This window comes from Dendrobates tinctorius, unplaced genomic scaffold (assembly GCF_039654945.1).
Source record: "Dendrobates tinctorius isolate UK_male_01 unplaced genomic scaffold, ASM3965494v1 ptg000028l, whole genome shotgun sequence".
Lineage (NCBI taxonomy): Eukaryota > Metazoa > Chordata > Amphibia > Anura > Dendrobatidae > Dendrobates > Dendrobates tinctorius.
In genome coordinates, this window is record NW_027361696.1 from 100,390,491 (window position 1) to 100,403,845 (window position 13,355).

General features: G+C 45.9%; 1 protein-coding gene across 3 annotated transcripts in view; it reads right to left on the reverse strand.

The window, feature by feature from the left end:
* Positions 1-13,355, reverse strand: part of DLG5 (discs large MAGUK scaffold protein 5) — a 244,339-nt gene that overhangs the window by 143,513 nt on the left and 87,471 nt on the right. For all 3 annotated transcript variants that reach the window (XM_073571224.1, XM_073571223.1, XM_073571225.1), the window contains exon 5: positions 12,963-13,146. In XM_073571224.1, the coding sequence (XP_073427325.1) occupies positions 12,963-13,146 (184 nt within the window). The remainder of the gene's footprint in view (positions 1-12,962; positions 13,147-13,355) is intronic.

Sequence of the window (13,355 nt, forward strand, 5' to 3'; positions counted from 1 at the left end):
CTCCATACCTCCCGAGTCTCTCCGTATGGTTAAGCAATACTGTACAGCCACATATGGGGTATTGACTCGTTTAGTAGAAATTGTGTGACAAATCTTGGTGCTATTAATACCCACAGCTTGTGTGAAAATGCAAAATATGGGGCTAAAATTAAATTTTGATGGTAAAAATGTAGTTGTTTTTTCTTCACTGCTCAATGGTATGAAACGCTGTGACACACCTGTGATGTCAATATGATCACTGCACCCCTAGATTAATTCATTGAGAGGTGTAGTTTGTAAAATGGGGTCACTTATGGGGGGGGGGTTTCTGCTGTTCTGATATCTCATGGGCTCTCGCAGTGGGTCACGGTACCTGCAAACCAAAACAGTAAAATCTGGTGTGCCTTGCCTTCTAAGATTTGCATTGTGCCTGAAAAATATTTCCGATTACATGTAGGGTATTGGCGCACTCAATAAAAAATGGACTTCTGTTTGTTGTAAAAAAAAAAAAAAAGAGGGATTTTGGGTTCTTACCGTAAAATCTCTTTCTTGGAGCCTTCATTTGGGGACACAGATTACCATGGGTGTATGCTGCTGCTGCTAGGAGGCTGACACTATGCAAAACATGAAAATTAGCTCCTCCCCGGCAGTATACACCCACCGACAGGCACCAAGTACCTCAGTTGGTGAGAAAGCAGTAGGAGAAGCAACAACAAAAAAAAAACTCTCAAAATATGTACCAACCAAACAAGGGGCTCGAAGACCCAACACGGTACAACTTAAACAGGGAGGGTGCTATGTTCCCCAATGAAGGCTCCAAGAAAGAGATTTTACGGTAAGAACCCAAAATCCCTCTGTCTTTATCGCATTATTGGGGGACACAGATTACCATGGGACGTTCCAAAGCAGTCCCAAGGGTGGGAACAGCCATAAAGGAACGAAAGAAGGAATGGCTTAGGTTGGCCGATGTGCGACCGCCGCCTGCAGAACCTTCCTACCAAGAGCTGCATCAGACGAGGCCTGGGTATGAACCCTGTAGAACCTCGCAAAGGTGTGCAAAGACGACCAGGTCGCGGCTCTGCAAAGTTGTAAGGCCGAAGCCTGGTGTCGCACAGCCCAAGAAGCCCCTAAAGCCCGGGTGGAGTGGGCTCTCACTCCCGGAGGGGGCCGTTTTTCCTGAAGTCGGTAGGCTTCCAGAATGGTAGAACGAATCCAGCGAGCAATTGTGGATTTGGATGCCGGGGGAGACCACCTTTGGAAGGAAGGAAGGAAGGAAGGAAGGAAGGAAGGAAGGAACTGGCCTAAGAACGACCTTATCCTGGTGGAGGATAAGGTACGGGGAACGACAGGATAAAGCTGCCAGCTCAGAAACTCTCCTGATGGATGTCATGGCGATTAGGAAAGCCACCTTCCATGAGAGAAGGGACAGAGGAATGTCCTGGATAGGTTCAAACGGCGCCTTTTGGAGAGCGCCAAGAACGAGATTGAGATCCCACAGATCTATTGGAGAATGATGAGGAGGAGCCACATGAGCGACTCCTTGGAGAAAAGTCCTCACCTGCAGTAAGGAGGCCAGATCCTTCTGGAAGAGGATCGCCAGCGCAGATACCTGGCCTTTGAGGGGACTAAGGGACAGGCCCGCATCCAAACCGGACTGGAGGAAGCCAAGTACGGATGGAATGGAGAACGACAACGGAAAAATATCGCTATCATCGCACCAACAGAAAAAGGCCTTCTAGTACCTATGGTAAATGCAGGAGACTGGCTTCCTGGCTCTGATCATAGTTTGAATGACCTGGCTGGAAAAACCTGATTCTCGGCCTCAACGGCCATGCCGTTAAACTCAGGGACTGAGAATTCTGGTGGTAAAGGGGGCCTTGTGAGAGGTCTGGAAGCCTCCAGGGGACATCCTCGAGCATGTTCACCAACTCCGCATACCAAGGTCATCTTGGCCAGTCTGGAGCCACCAGAATTACTGGGATGCCTTCTGACTTTATCTTTTAGACCACCCTTGGGATCAGGGCAAGGGGAGGAAACAGGTAAGGCAGTTGGAACTGGGACCACGGAATTACCAGGGAGTCGCAACCGACGGCTAGAGGATCCCTGGACCTGGCTACAAAGTGAGGAACTTTGTTGTTCATCCGAGATGCCATGAGATCGACGTCCGGGGTGCCCCAACGCTGGCATATCTGATTGAAAACCGTGGGATGAAGGGACCATTCGCCTGACGCTAGACCCTGACGACTTAAGAAGTCGGCTGCCCAATTTTCCACCCCTGGAATGTGAACGGCGGAGATCGCCGGAACGTGACGCTCTGCCCAACGCAGAATATTTGCCACTTCCGACATTACCTGCCTGCTGTGAGTACCGCCCTGGTGGTTTATGTACGCCACGGCCGTGGCGTTGTCTGATTGAATGCGGACTGGTTTGCCTACGAGGAGAGGCTGCCAATGAAGGAGAGCAAGGAAGATTGCTCTTATCTCCAGAAGGTTGATAGGAAGAAGAGTCTCCTGGGCGTTCCAGCGCCCTTGGGCCGTTTTCCGATGGAAAACCGCCCCCCATCCTAGGAGACTGGCACCTGTCGTGATGACTTGCCACTGAGGCGGAAGAAAAGACCTTCCATGGAGAACTGACGCTGGCAATGTCCACCAAGTCAGCGATTGTCTGTCTTTGAGCGCAAGGAGAATGGGACGGTCCAGAGAAAAAGAGGTCTTGTCCCAGACTGAAAGGAGGAACAGCTGGAGGGGGCGAGTGTGAAATTGTGCGAAAGGCACTGCTTCCATGGAAGCTATCATCTTCCCCAGGACCCTCATGCAGGGCCGAGGAGGGATGGTCCTCGAGCGCTTTAGGGATCGGATCCACTTGCAAAGGGCTGAAAATTTGTCCTTCGGTAGAAACAACCAGGCTAGATTTGTGTCGAATTCCATGCCCAAAAAGGTCAGACGCTGGGTAGGGTGGAGGATGGACTTCTCCTTGTTGACTATCCATCCAAGGCGGCCGAGAGCATCCAGGGTTATCTGAAGACTTTGAAGACAGTCATGGTGGGACGAGCCCTTGATTAGGAGATCGTCCAGATAAGGAATGATGAGAATCCCCCTGGATCGAAGGATGGCCATGACTGTCGCCATTACCTTCGTAAAGACCCAGGGGGCGGAGGCTAGGCCGAAGGGAAGGGCCGTGAACTGATCGTGATTGTCCTGAATCGCAAAGCGGAGATATCTCTGATGTTGCAGACAAACAGGGATGTGGAGATAGGCATCCTGTATGTCCACAGAGCAGAGGAACTCTCCGGATTCCATTGAGGCTATTACCGAGCGCAGGGACTCCATCTTGAAGTGGAGGATCCTCACGTGGCGGTTGAGCAACTTGAGGTCCAAAATTGGAAGGCAGGGAGCCGTCTTTTTTTGGGACTTCGAAGAGATTCGAGTAGAACCCTGAAAACCGTTCGTTTGAAGGAACGGGAACGATAACCCCGACGGAAAGAAGGGAAGAAACGGCCTGAAGGAACCCTGGAATCTGGGACTGCTGTCTTGGGGGTCGAGACAGGAAAAAGCGACTGTTTGGGGGGGAAGAAAATTCGATTTTGTATCCGGATATGATGATTTCCCTGACCCAAGCGTCGTCGACAACGGACAGCCAAGCGTCCGTGAAAGAAGAAAGCCTGCCTCCCACCCTGGAAGAAATTCCAGGTGGGGGTGACCCGTCACTTTGAGGAAAATTTACCGGAACGGGAGCCTGAGGACTTGGAGGGTTGGCTTCTTGATTTCCAGCTGGGAGCGGGTTTATACGATAGTTTTCTGCGATCTCTGGAGACAGAGGACTGGTCCTGCTGGGATGATCATTCTGCTGAAGAGAAAGGACCTAAACGGCCGAGGAGCCTTTCTGTTGAAAAAGCGTCTAGGCCGAAACTGGGGAAGAGAGGTACTTTTACCACCTGTGGCATCGGATATTATCTGATCCAGCTTGGCGCCAAAGAGTCTAGAGCCGTGAAATACCAGGTTAGTGAGCGACTTCTTGGAGGTGGTGTCCGCACTCCAAGACTTCAACCAAAGAATACGGCGTATAGCTACTATGTTGCGGTTAGCTCTTGCTACGCACCCGGCCGCATCTAAGAATTTACCCGCATGATTAATTTGATCTGCTAGATCTGCCAATCCGTCCTGAGGGGCAGACGACAGGATGCCCCTGCAAAGAATTTTTGCCCAAGCTGAAATTACTTTTGCCACCCAGGCAGAAGCAAAAATAGGGCAGAGAGAGGCACCGGAAGCTTCAAAAATTGATTTAGCCAGAGATTCTATTTGTCTGTCTGTTGGATCTTTAAGGGATGCCCCGTCCGGAAGGGATAGAACCATCTTAGAGGATAGACGGGAAACTGGTGGGTCCACTTCGGAAGCTTTCGTTCATTTTGTAAGAAGGTGCCCATCGAATGGATACAGGACGTCTAAGTACCTGCGGCCTGAGAAGCGCTTCTCAGGGTGTTCCCAGTTTTTGGATAAAGTAGTCTCGAACTCTTTGAGATTAGGAAAGGTTCGGGAGGGAGATTTCGCTTGTTTAAAGGGGACGGAGCTGTCCTGAAGAGGAGCCTTATCTTCCTTTATTTCGAACGTTTTGAAAATGGCCAATATGAGACTATCAACCATGTCCTGAGTCTAAGGCTAGTTTCACACTAGCTTATTTTCCACGCAGCGCTCGGCGCCGCTAAGCCCCGCCCCCTGCCGGCTCCCTGCCCGCCCTTTCCGGTCATCGCCGCCTACTATCGCACACGGCTGCATACGATCTGCGCACCCTATCTTTAGCATAGGACCCTGCGAGCTGGAAGACGAGCTAGAAAGAACACGCTTCCTAGAAATCCTACCCGGGCTGTCCCTGTGGAGGTCGCGGTCAGGTGCAGACAACTCACCGTGAGAGGTGGTCGGAGCACAGGTGGCTGAAGATAGTTGAAGAAGTCGTTCTAAGACCTGGACCAGGGACTGAGAGACTTTAGTCAGGTCAGAGACCGACTGAGACATTGCAACAGCCCACTCGGGGGGAGGGGGAGTGCACTCATCCCGGGACTCGGGGTGCTCCGGTGGGGCAGACATCGTGGACATCGTGGTGGGGCACTGGTTGTCTCATCGGCATTCTTGCACCTGTGTTAAATGGGTCCACTGCATCCTGTTAGTGCATTAGTTTGGAGGCCAGGGCAGGTAAACATCTCTGCCTTTTCTTCTGCTGTTTTTGGAAAATATGCAGCTCCTTCAGGGTTACCTTTGCTCTCTGTGTTGCCTCGCTGATTAATGTCTTCCTTGTACGGGCTGAGAGTTTTGGTTGGCGGCTCTCTCTTGGAACGTTTGTTGCAGTACCATGTTCTTCCCATTTGATGATAATAAATTTGATGGTGCTGCAGTGGATCATCGGAGACTGGGATTTTTTGTTTTAGAATCAAACCCTTACATGTACTTCCTTGTCCCTGACTTGTTTGGAGATCTCCTGGTCTTCATGTTGTTGCTTGTTTAGTGGTGCCTCTTGATTAATGGTGCTACAGCCTCTTTGGCCTTTCAGAAAAGGTGTCTATTAGGGATGAGCGAATAGCTTCGGATAGGTGCTTATCCGAATATCTATAGCCCTTCCCGAATAGCTGCCTCGGGAACCCGGATACCTAGAGCGCTCCCGATAATCAGCTGTTCATTGCCGCAGTTGCATGTGTCACGGCTCTGTGACAGTCTCAACAAACAGGCAATCCATACATGTGTTGTGACTGTCACACAACTGCGACACATGCAGCTGCGGGACGCTTATCGGGAGCGATCCAGGTATCTGGGTTCCCGAGGCAGCTATTCGAGAAGAGTATTAGCTATTCGGATAAGCACCTATCTGAAGTTATTCGATCAACCCTAGTGTGTATATACGGACAGGCCATGTGACACTTAGATTGCACAAAGGTGGATTTCCTTTCACTAAGCATGTGACTTATGAAGGTAATTGCTTGCACCAGAAATTTTTATGGGCTTTATAGCAAAAGGGTTAACCCCTTCATGATATGCGCCATACATGTACTGCGCATGTCATGCCTCCCCATTTCATGTGGGCTCTGGCGCTGAGCCCACATCTTTTCTGGCACGTCACCTGTTTTGAACAGCTGACATGCTCCTGAAACAGCCACGGGTGGAGTCGCGAGCCACCCACGGCTGTTAACCCGTTAAATGCCACTGTCAAACTCTGACAGCGACATTTAACGCTCGCTTCCAGCAAGCGCACCGAAAATCACGCCCATCGGTGACTTCTGATCATCGCCTGTATGTAGCAGAGGCAATTGGGTTATGAAGCATTGACTATTGAAGCATGCTAAAATTTAAAAAAAAAGATTTTAAAAATATTAAAAAAAATTAAAAATATATACTGTATATAACGTTCACCCCAATCAAAATAAAAACAATAAAAAAAAAATAAAACAGACATATTTGGTATCACCGCGTTCAGAATCACCCGATCTATCAATATAAAAAAAAGAATTATCCCAATCGCTAAACGGTGTAACAAGAAAAAGAAAGTCAAAATGCCAAAATTACGTTTTCTTGGTCGCTGCAAAAATGCATTAAAATGCAATAATGGGTGACCAAAAGATCGTATCTGCACCAAAATTGTATCACTAAAAACGTCAGCTCAGCACGCAAAAAATAAGCCCTCACTCGACCCCAGATCACGAAAAATAGAGACGCTACGGATCTCGGAAAATGACGCTTTTTTTTTCTTTTCTTTTTTTTAACCCCTTAAGGCCCAAGGGTGGTTTGCACGTTCATGACCGAGCCAATTTTTACAATTCTGACCACTGTCCCTTTATGAGGTTATAACTCTGAAACGCTTCCAAGGATCCTGGTGATTCTGACACTGTTTTCTCGTGACATATTGTACTTCATGTTAGTGGTAAAATTTCATTCATATAACTTGAGTTTATGTGTGGAAAAAAACGGAAATTTGGCAAAAATTTTGAAAAATTCGCAATTTTCCAAATTTTAATTTTTATGCCCTTAAATCGCAGAGATACGGCACACAAAAAAATTAATAAATAACATTTCCCACATGTTTACTTTACATCAGCACAATTTTGGAACCAAAATTGTTTTTGTTAGGAAGTTATAAGGGTTAAAAATAGACCAGCGATTTCCCATTTTTGCAACACCATTTTATTTTTACGGATCACATCACATTTGAAGCCACTTTGTAGGGTCTATATGATAGAAAATACCCAAAAGTGACACCATTCTAAAAACTGCACCCCTTAAGGTGCTGAAAACCACATTCAAGAAGTTTATTAACCCTTTAGGTGCATCACAGGAATTTTTTGAATATTTAAAAAAAAAAATGAACATTTAACTTTTTTCACAAAAAAAATACTTCAGGTTCAATTTTTTTTATTTTACCAAGGGTAACAGGAGAAATTGGACTGCAAAATTTATTGTGCAATTTGTCCTGAGTACGCTGATACCTGACATGTGGGGGGAACCACTGTTTCGGCGCATGGCAGACCTCAGTAGGGAAGGAGCGCCGTTTGACTTTTTCAATGCAAAATTGGCTGGAGTTCAGATCGGACGCCATGTCGTGTTTGGAGAGCCCCTGATGTACCTAAACAGTCGAAACCCCTCACAAGTGACCCCATTGTGGAGATTAGACCCCCCAAGGAACTTATCTAGATATGTAGTGAGAACTTTGAACCCACAAGGGCTTCACAGAAGTTTATAACGTACAGCGGTACAATTAAAAAAATCATATTGTTTCCACAAAAATGATCTTTTCACCCCAAATTTTTATTTTTCCAAGGGTAACAGGACCCTAAAAGATATTGTGCAATTTGTCCTGAGTGCGCTGATACCCCACATGTGGGGGTAAACCACTATTTGGGAGCATGGCAGAGCTCGGAAGGGAAGCAGCGCCATTTGACGTTTTTGGCTGGAATTGAGATCGGACACCATGTCGCGTTTGGAAAGCCCCTGATGTACCAAAACATTAGAAACCCCCCACAAATGACACCATTTTGGAAACTAGACCCCCCAAGGAACTTATCTAGATGTGTGGTGAGCACTTTGAACCCCCGAGTGCTTCACAGAAGTTGATAACGCCCGGGCGTGAAAATAAAAAAATCTTATTTTTTCCACAAACATGATCTTTTAGTCCCCATTTTTTTTTTATTTTCCCAAGGGTAACAGGAGAAATTGGACCCCAAAAGTTGTTGACCAATTTGTCCTGAGTACGCTGACACCCCATATGTGGGAGAAAACTACTGTATGGGCACACGTCGGGGCTCGGAAGGGAAGTAGTGATGCTTTGGAGTGCAGACTTTGATGGAATGGTTTGCAGGTGTCATGTTGCCTTTGGAGAGCCCCTAATGTACCTAAACAGTGGAAACCCCCCACAAATGACCCTATTTTGGAAACTAGACCCCCTAAGGAACTTATTTAGATGTGTGGTGAGCATTTTGAACCCCCAAGGGCTTCACAGAAGTTTATAATGCCCAGGCATGAAAATAAAAAATCGTATTTTCTCCACAAACATGATCAGTTAGTCTCCAATTTTTTTATTTTCCCAAGGGTAACAGGAGAAATTGGACCCCAAAAGTTGTTGTCCAATTTGTCCTGAGTACCCTGATACCTCATATGTGGGAGAAAACTACTGTATGGGGACACATCGGGGCTCAGAAGGGAAGTAGTGACGTTTTGGAATGCAGACTTTGATGGATTGGTCTGCGGGTGTCATGTGCGTTTGGAGAGCCCCTGATGTACCTAAACTATTGAAACTCCCCATAAGTGACCCCATTTTGGAAACTAGACCCCCCACGGAACTTATCTAGATGTGTGGTGAGCACTTTGAACCCCCAAGTGCTTCACAGAAGTTTATAACGCCTGGGCATGAAAAAAATCACTTTTTCCACAAAAATGATATTTTTGCCCCCAATTTTTTATTTTCCTAAGGGTAACAGGAGAAATTGGACCCCAAAAGTTGTTGTCCAATTTGTCCTGAGTATGCTGATACCCTATATGTGGGGGTAAAACACTGTTTGGGCGCATGGAAGAGCTTGGAAGGGAAGGAGCACCATTTGGCTTTTACAACGCAGAATTGGCTGGAATTGAGATCAGACGCCATGTTGCATTTGGAGAGCCCCTGATGTGCCCAAACAGTGGAAACCCCCCAATTATAACTCCAACCCTAACCCCAACACACCCCTAACCCTAATCTCAGCCCTAACCCTAATGGGAAAATGGAAATAAATACTTTTTTTTATTTTATTATTTTTCCCTAACTAAGGGGGTGATAACGGGGGGTTTTATTTACTATTTATGGCGGTTTTTATGTTTGGCAGCTGTCACACGCTAAAAGACGCTTTTTATTGTAAAAATAGTTTTTGCATCACCACATATTGAGAGCTATAATTTTTCCATATTTTGACCCACCGAGTCATGTGAGGTCTTATTCTTTGCGGGACGAGTTGACGTATTTATTGGTACCATTTTCGGGCACGTGACATTTTTTGATCTCTTTTTATTCCGATTTTTGGGACGTAGAATGAACAAAAACCAGCGTTTCATGAATTTCTTTTGGGGGGTGCGTTTACACCGTTCCGCGTGCGGTAAAATTGATAAAGCGGTTTTATTCTTTGGGTCAGAACGGTTACAGCGATACCTCATTTAGGTCTTTTTTTATGTTTTGTCGGTTTTATGCAATGAAAACTATTTTATATAAAAAATAATTATTTTTGCATCGCTTTATTCTGCGAGCTATAACTTTTTTATTTTTTTGCGGATGATGCTCTATGGCGGCTCTTTTTTTGCGGTACAAGCTGACATTTTCAGCGGTACCATGGATATTTATATGCGTCTTTTTGATCGCGCGTTATTGCACTTTTTGTTCGGTGGTATGATAATAAATCATTATTTTTTGCTTTTTTTTAATTTTTATTTTTTAAGGGGTTCACTGAAGGGGTTAACTAATGGGACAGTTTTAGGCTAGTTTCACACTAGCACTTTTGAGTGCAGCGACGGCCGCCACTAAGCCCCGCCCCCTGCCGCGCCTCCGCCGGTAGCTCCGCCTACCGGCGCATGACGCTGCATGCGTCCTCTATCTTTATCACTGGGGGCGCAGGCCGTGCGCAGTATGCGTTTGGCGGCGCATGCGCCTTTTTGACGGTGCGCCGGCGCAAACAAACTGCAGCAGGTTGCGTTTGGCGCAGGTCGGCGCACCGTCAAAAGGACACATGCGCCGCCAAACGCATACTGCGCACGGCCTGCGCCCCCAGTGATAAAGATAGGGGACGCGGGACGCATGCAGCGTCATGTGCCGGTAGGCGGAGCTACCGGCGGAGGCGCGGCAGGGGAAGGGCTTAGCGGCGGCTGTGCGCAGGCCGTCGCTGCGCTCAAAAGCGCTAGTGTGAAACTAGCCTTATAGGGCGGGTCGTTACGGACGCAGCGATACCAAATATGTGTATTTTTATTGTTTTGTTTTTTTTATTTTCAAAAAATGAATTTATTGGGGAATATATATATTTTTTTTTACGAATTTATTTAGCGATTTTTTTAAAATGATTTTTACCCCTTTTTTTTTTTTTTTTTTTTTCTTTAACTTTATTACATTGTCCCAGGTGGGAGATCACTGTGACAGATCAGTGATCTGTCACAGGCACTGCTGCAGACTTCCTCATGCCTGTGCTTTGTAGGCAGTGAGGAAGTCAGCTCCCTACAGGCCCCCGAAGGTCCCCGTCGCCATCTTGGATCCGGGGGCCTGTAGGGAAAGAGCCCCCCGCAGCAGCGCTGCACATTGTGCTGCCGTGGATCCGGGGGCCTGTAGGGAAAGAGCCTCCCGCAGCAGCGCTGCACATTGCGCTGCCGTGTTTGATCGTGGTGTACAAGGGGTTAACGTGTCGGGGGCGGTCCGTGACCGCCCCTGACACATTGTGTCGGGTGTCAGCTGTGATAATCAGCTGACACCCGGCCGCGATCAGCGGCGCTCACCACGTGAGCGCCGCTGACCGCTATGACGTACTATCTCGTCCCTGGGAATTAAGTCCCAGGGCACATGGACAGGATAGTACGTCTCATGGCAGAAAGGGGTTAAACAAACTTTGGATTTTTTTTTTCACGACTTAAATAAAAAAAATTAACTAGACATGTTTGGTGTCTATGAACTTGTAATGCCCTGGAGAATCAGAATGGCAGGTCAGATTTAGCATTCGGTGAACATGGCAAAAAAAAAACAAAAAAAAACAATTGTTGTGGAATTGCTCCTGTTTTGCAATTTCACCGCACATGGAATTTTTTTCCTGTTTTTGAGTACACGATATGGTAAAACCAATGGAGTTGTTCAAAAGTACAACTTGTCCCACAAAAAAATGGCCATATTGACGAGAAAAAAACGCAAAAACGAAGAAGGGCTCGGTCATGAAGGGGTTAAATACATATGCACATGGCCAATTTTTAGTTATTTGATCCCATAAATAAAATGTATTCCTATATTTTTCTCACTTCATCAAGACAGACTATTTAGTGCTAGTGAATCACACATGAATCGGATTACAAAATTATTTAAACAGAGGTTGTAATATAACAAAATAGGTAAAAGGTCATGAGAGGGAGGGTGTGGTGAATACTTTCACAAGGCACTGTATTAGATAAACCAATATAAGTTACATATAGCCCAGCTAAAGAAATAACAGGAATAATTGTACAGTATATATCACAACAGTTTGCTCTACCTTGTTTGATTAGAGATCCTTCCACCCAACAGTGATTTAGGATATGCGGACTAATTAAAATATCATAACATTTTTGGCAAAAGCTTGTTAATATTATTTTAAGATACAGAATAAGGCTATGTTCACACATTGCGTTATTGCAGTGCTTTTTAATGCAAATTTTCAGCTTCCTTTTACAGTACCAGCAAAGTCTATGAGATTTCAGAAATGTCATGCACACAGCTTGTGATCTCAGCACAGCCAGGCGACAATGATGAGTGCTGCTTTCAGCAGCCACTTGTGATCTGTGTGAACCATACTGCTTTTCCCAGGCGCCGGTACCTGTCACACGGATCGCACATGGATGTAACACACGGACAGCAAACAGTACTGGTCTTTCCTGTCCAGGAATCACCAGGATATGTGAAAGAGGCCTTACAATGTACTTGTCAGTATTGGGTAAGCCAGGGAGGAAGCCAACCACAGATTGTGTGTCACTATAAGGCTATGTGCACACGTGGCGGATTCTGCTGCGGATCGGCAGTTTTTGGCTCTGCGGACCCGCAGCAGATTTAGCTGCGTTGTACAGTACCATTGTTTTCAATGGTAAAATGAAAAACGCTGTGCACATGCTGCAGATTTTTCTGCGCGGGTTCAAATCTGCAGCATGTCATTTCTTTGTGCGGAATCCGCAGCGGTTTCACACCTTCTCTACTGTAGAGGTGTGAAGACCTGCGGATTTACCTGTGGATTTTTCCAAATCCGCAGCACCTGTCACTACTTGTGCACATAGCCTAAGGCTATGTTTACATGTTGCGCTTTTGCTGTGTGTTTTTTCCTGCAGGCAAAACCTCCTCTCTTGGCAGTAAAGAAACCGCTTACAAAAAGCAGGTTTTGTTGACTTTTTGCTGCGCTTATATTGCTGCGTTTTTGCTGTCTCTTTTGCATGTTGATAACGTTTAGTGGCCCCAAAAAAGCCTGATTTAACTTCCTTAGACTTTTGCACCAACAACGCAGCAAACACTGATACCTAAAAGAAGTGACATGCTGCAGTTCTAAAAAAAAACGCAGCAGTTTTCCAAATCAGTCAGGAAAATAAAACCAATGTGTGTACATGAGATCTCTGAAATCTCATAGCTTTTGCTGGTACTGTAAAACGCAGATTAAAATTTGCGCAAAAATACAAAGCAAAAACGCAACTTATGAACATTGCCTAAGAAGGAGTTTTTCCACACATACATACAGAACTTAGAAAATCACATAAATGAATCCAAGAGATGGTTACCAGTTGCTGCTGCCTGCGCAGCTCAGAGATCTCCTTTTGATCAGCCTCGTGCATTCTCTTTAGATCCTGGCAGGACTGCTGCAGATGGGTAAACTCGCGCTGTAGTTGGGCATATTTTCTGCGCACACTCTCACCATCTTCTTGTAGTTGTGTTTGTTCAGTTAAAACTCGGCTGTGCAGAGTACTACAAGGAACAACAAATGTTGGGAAATTCATGTTAATTAAAGGATAGTTACTAAAGGAAAAAACTAAAGAACATTTTCTAAAAGATAAACTCTGGGAACCATTTTTGGCAATCTCTTATGTCTGATTAATACATGCGTATTCTCCTAAAATAGATTTCTCCCCAGGAAAAAAAGAAAACAGTCTCTTTATTGGTTGCTTAAATGGCAA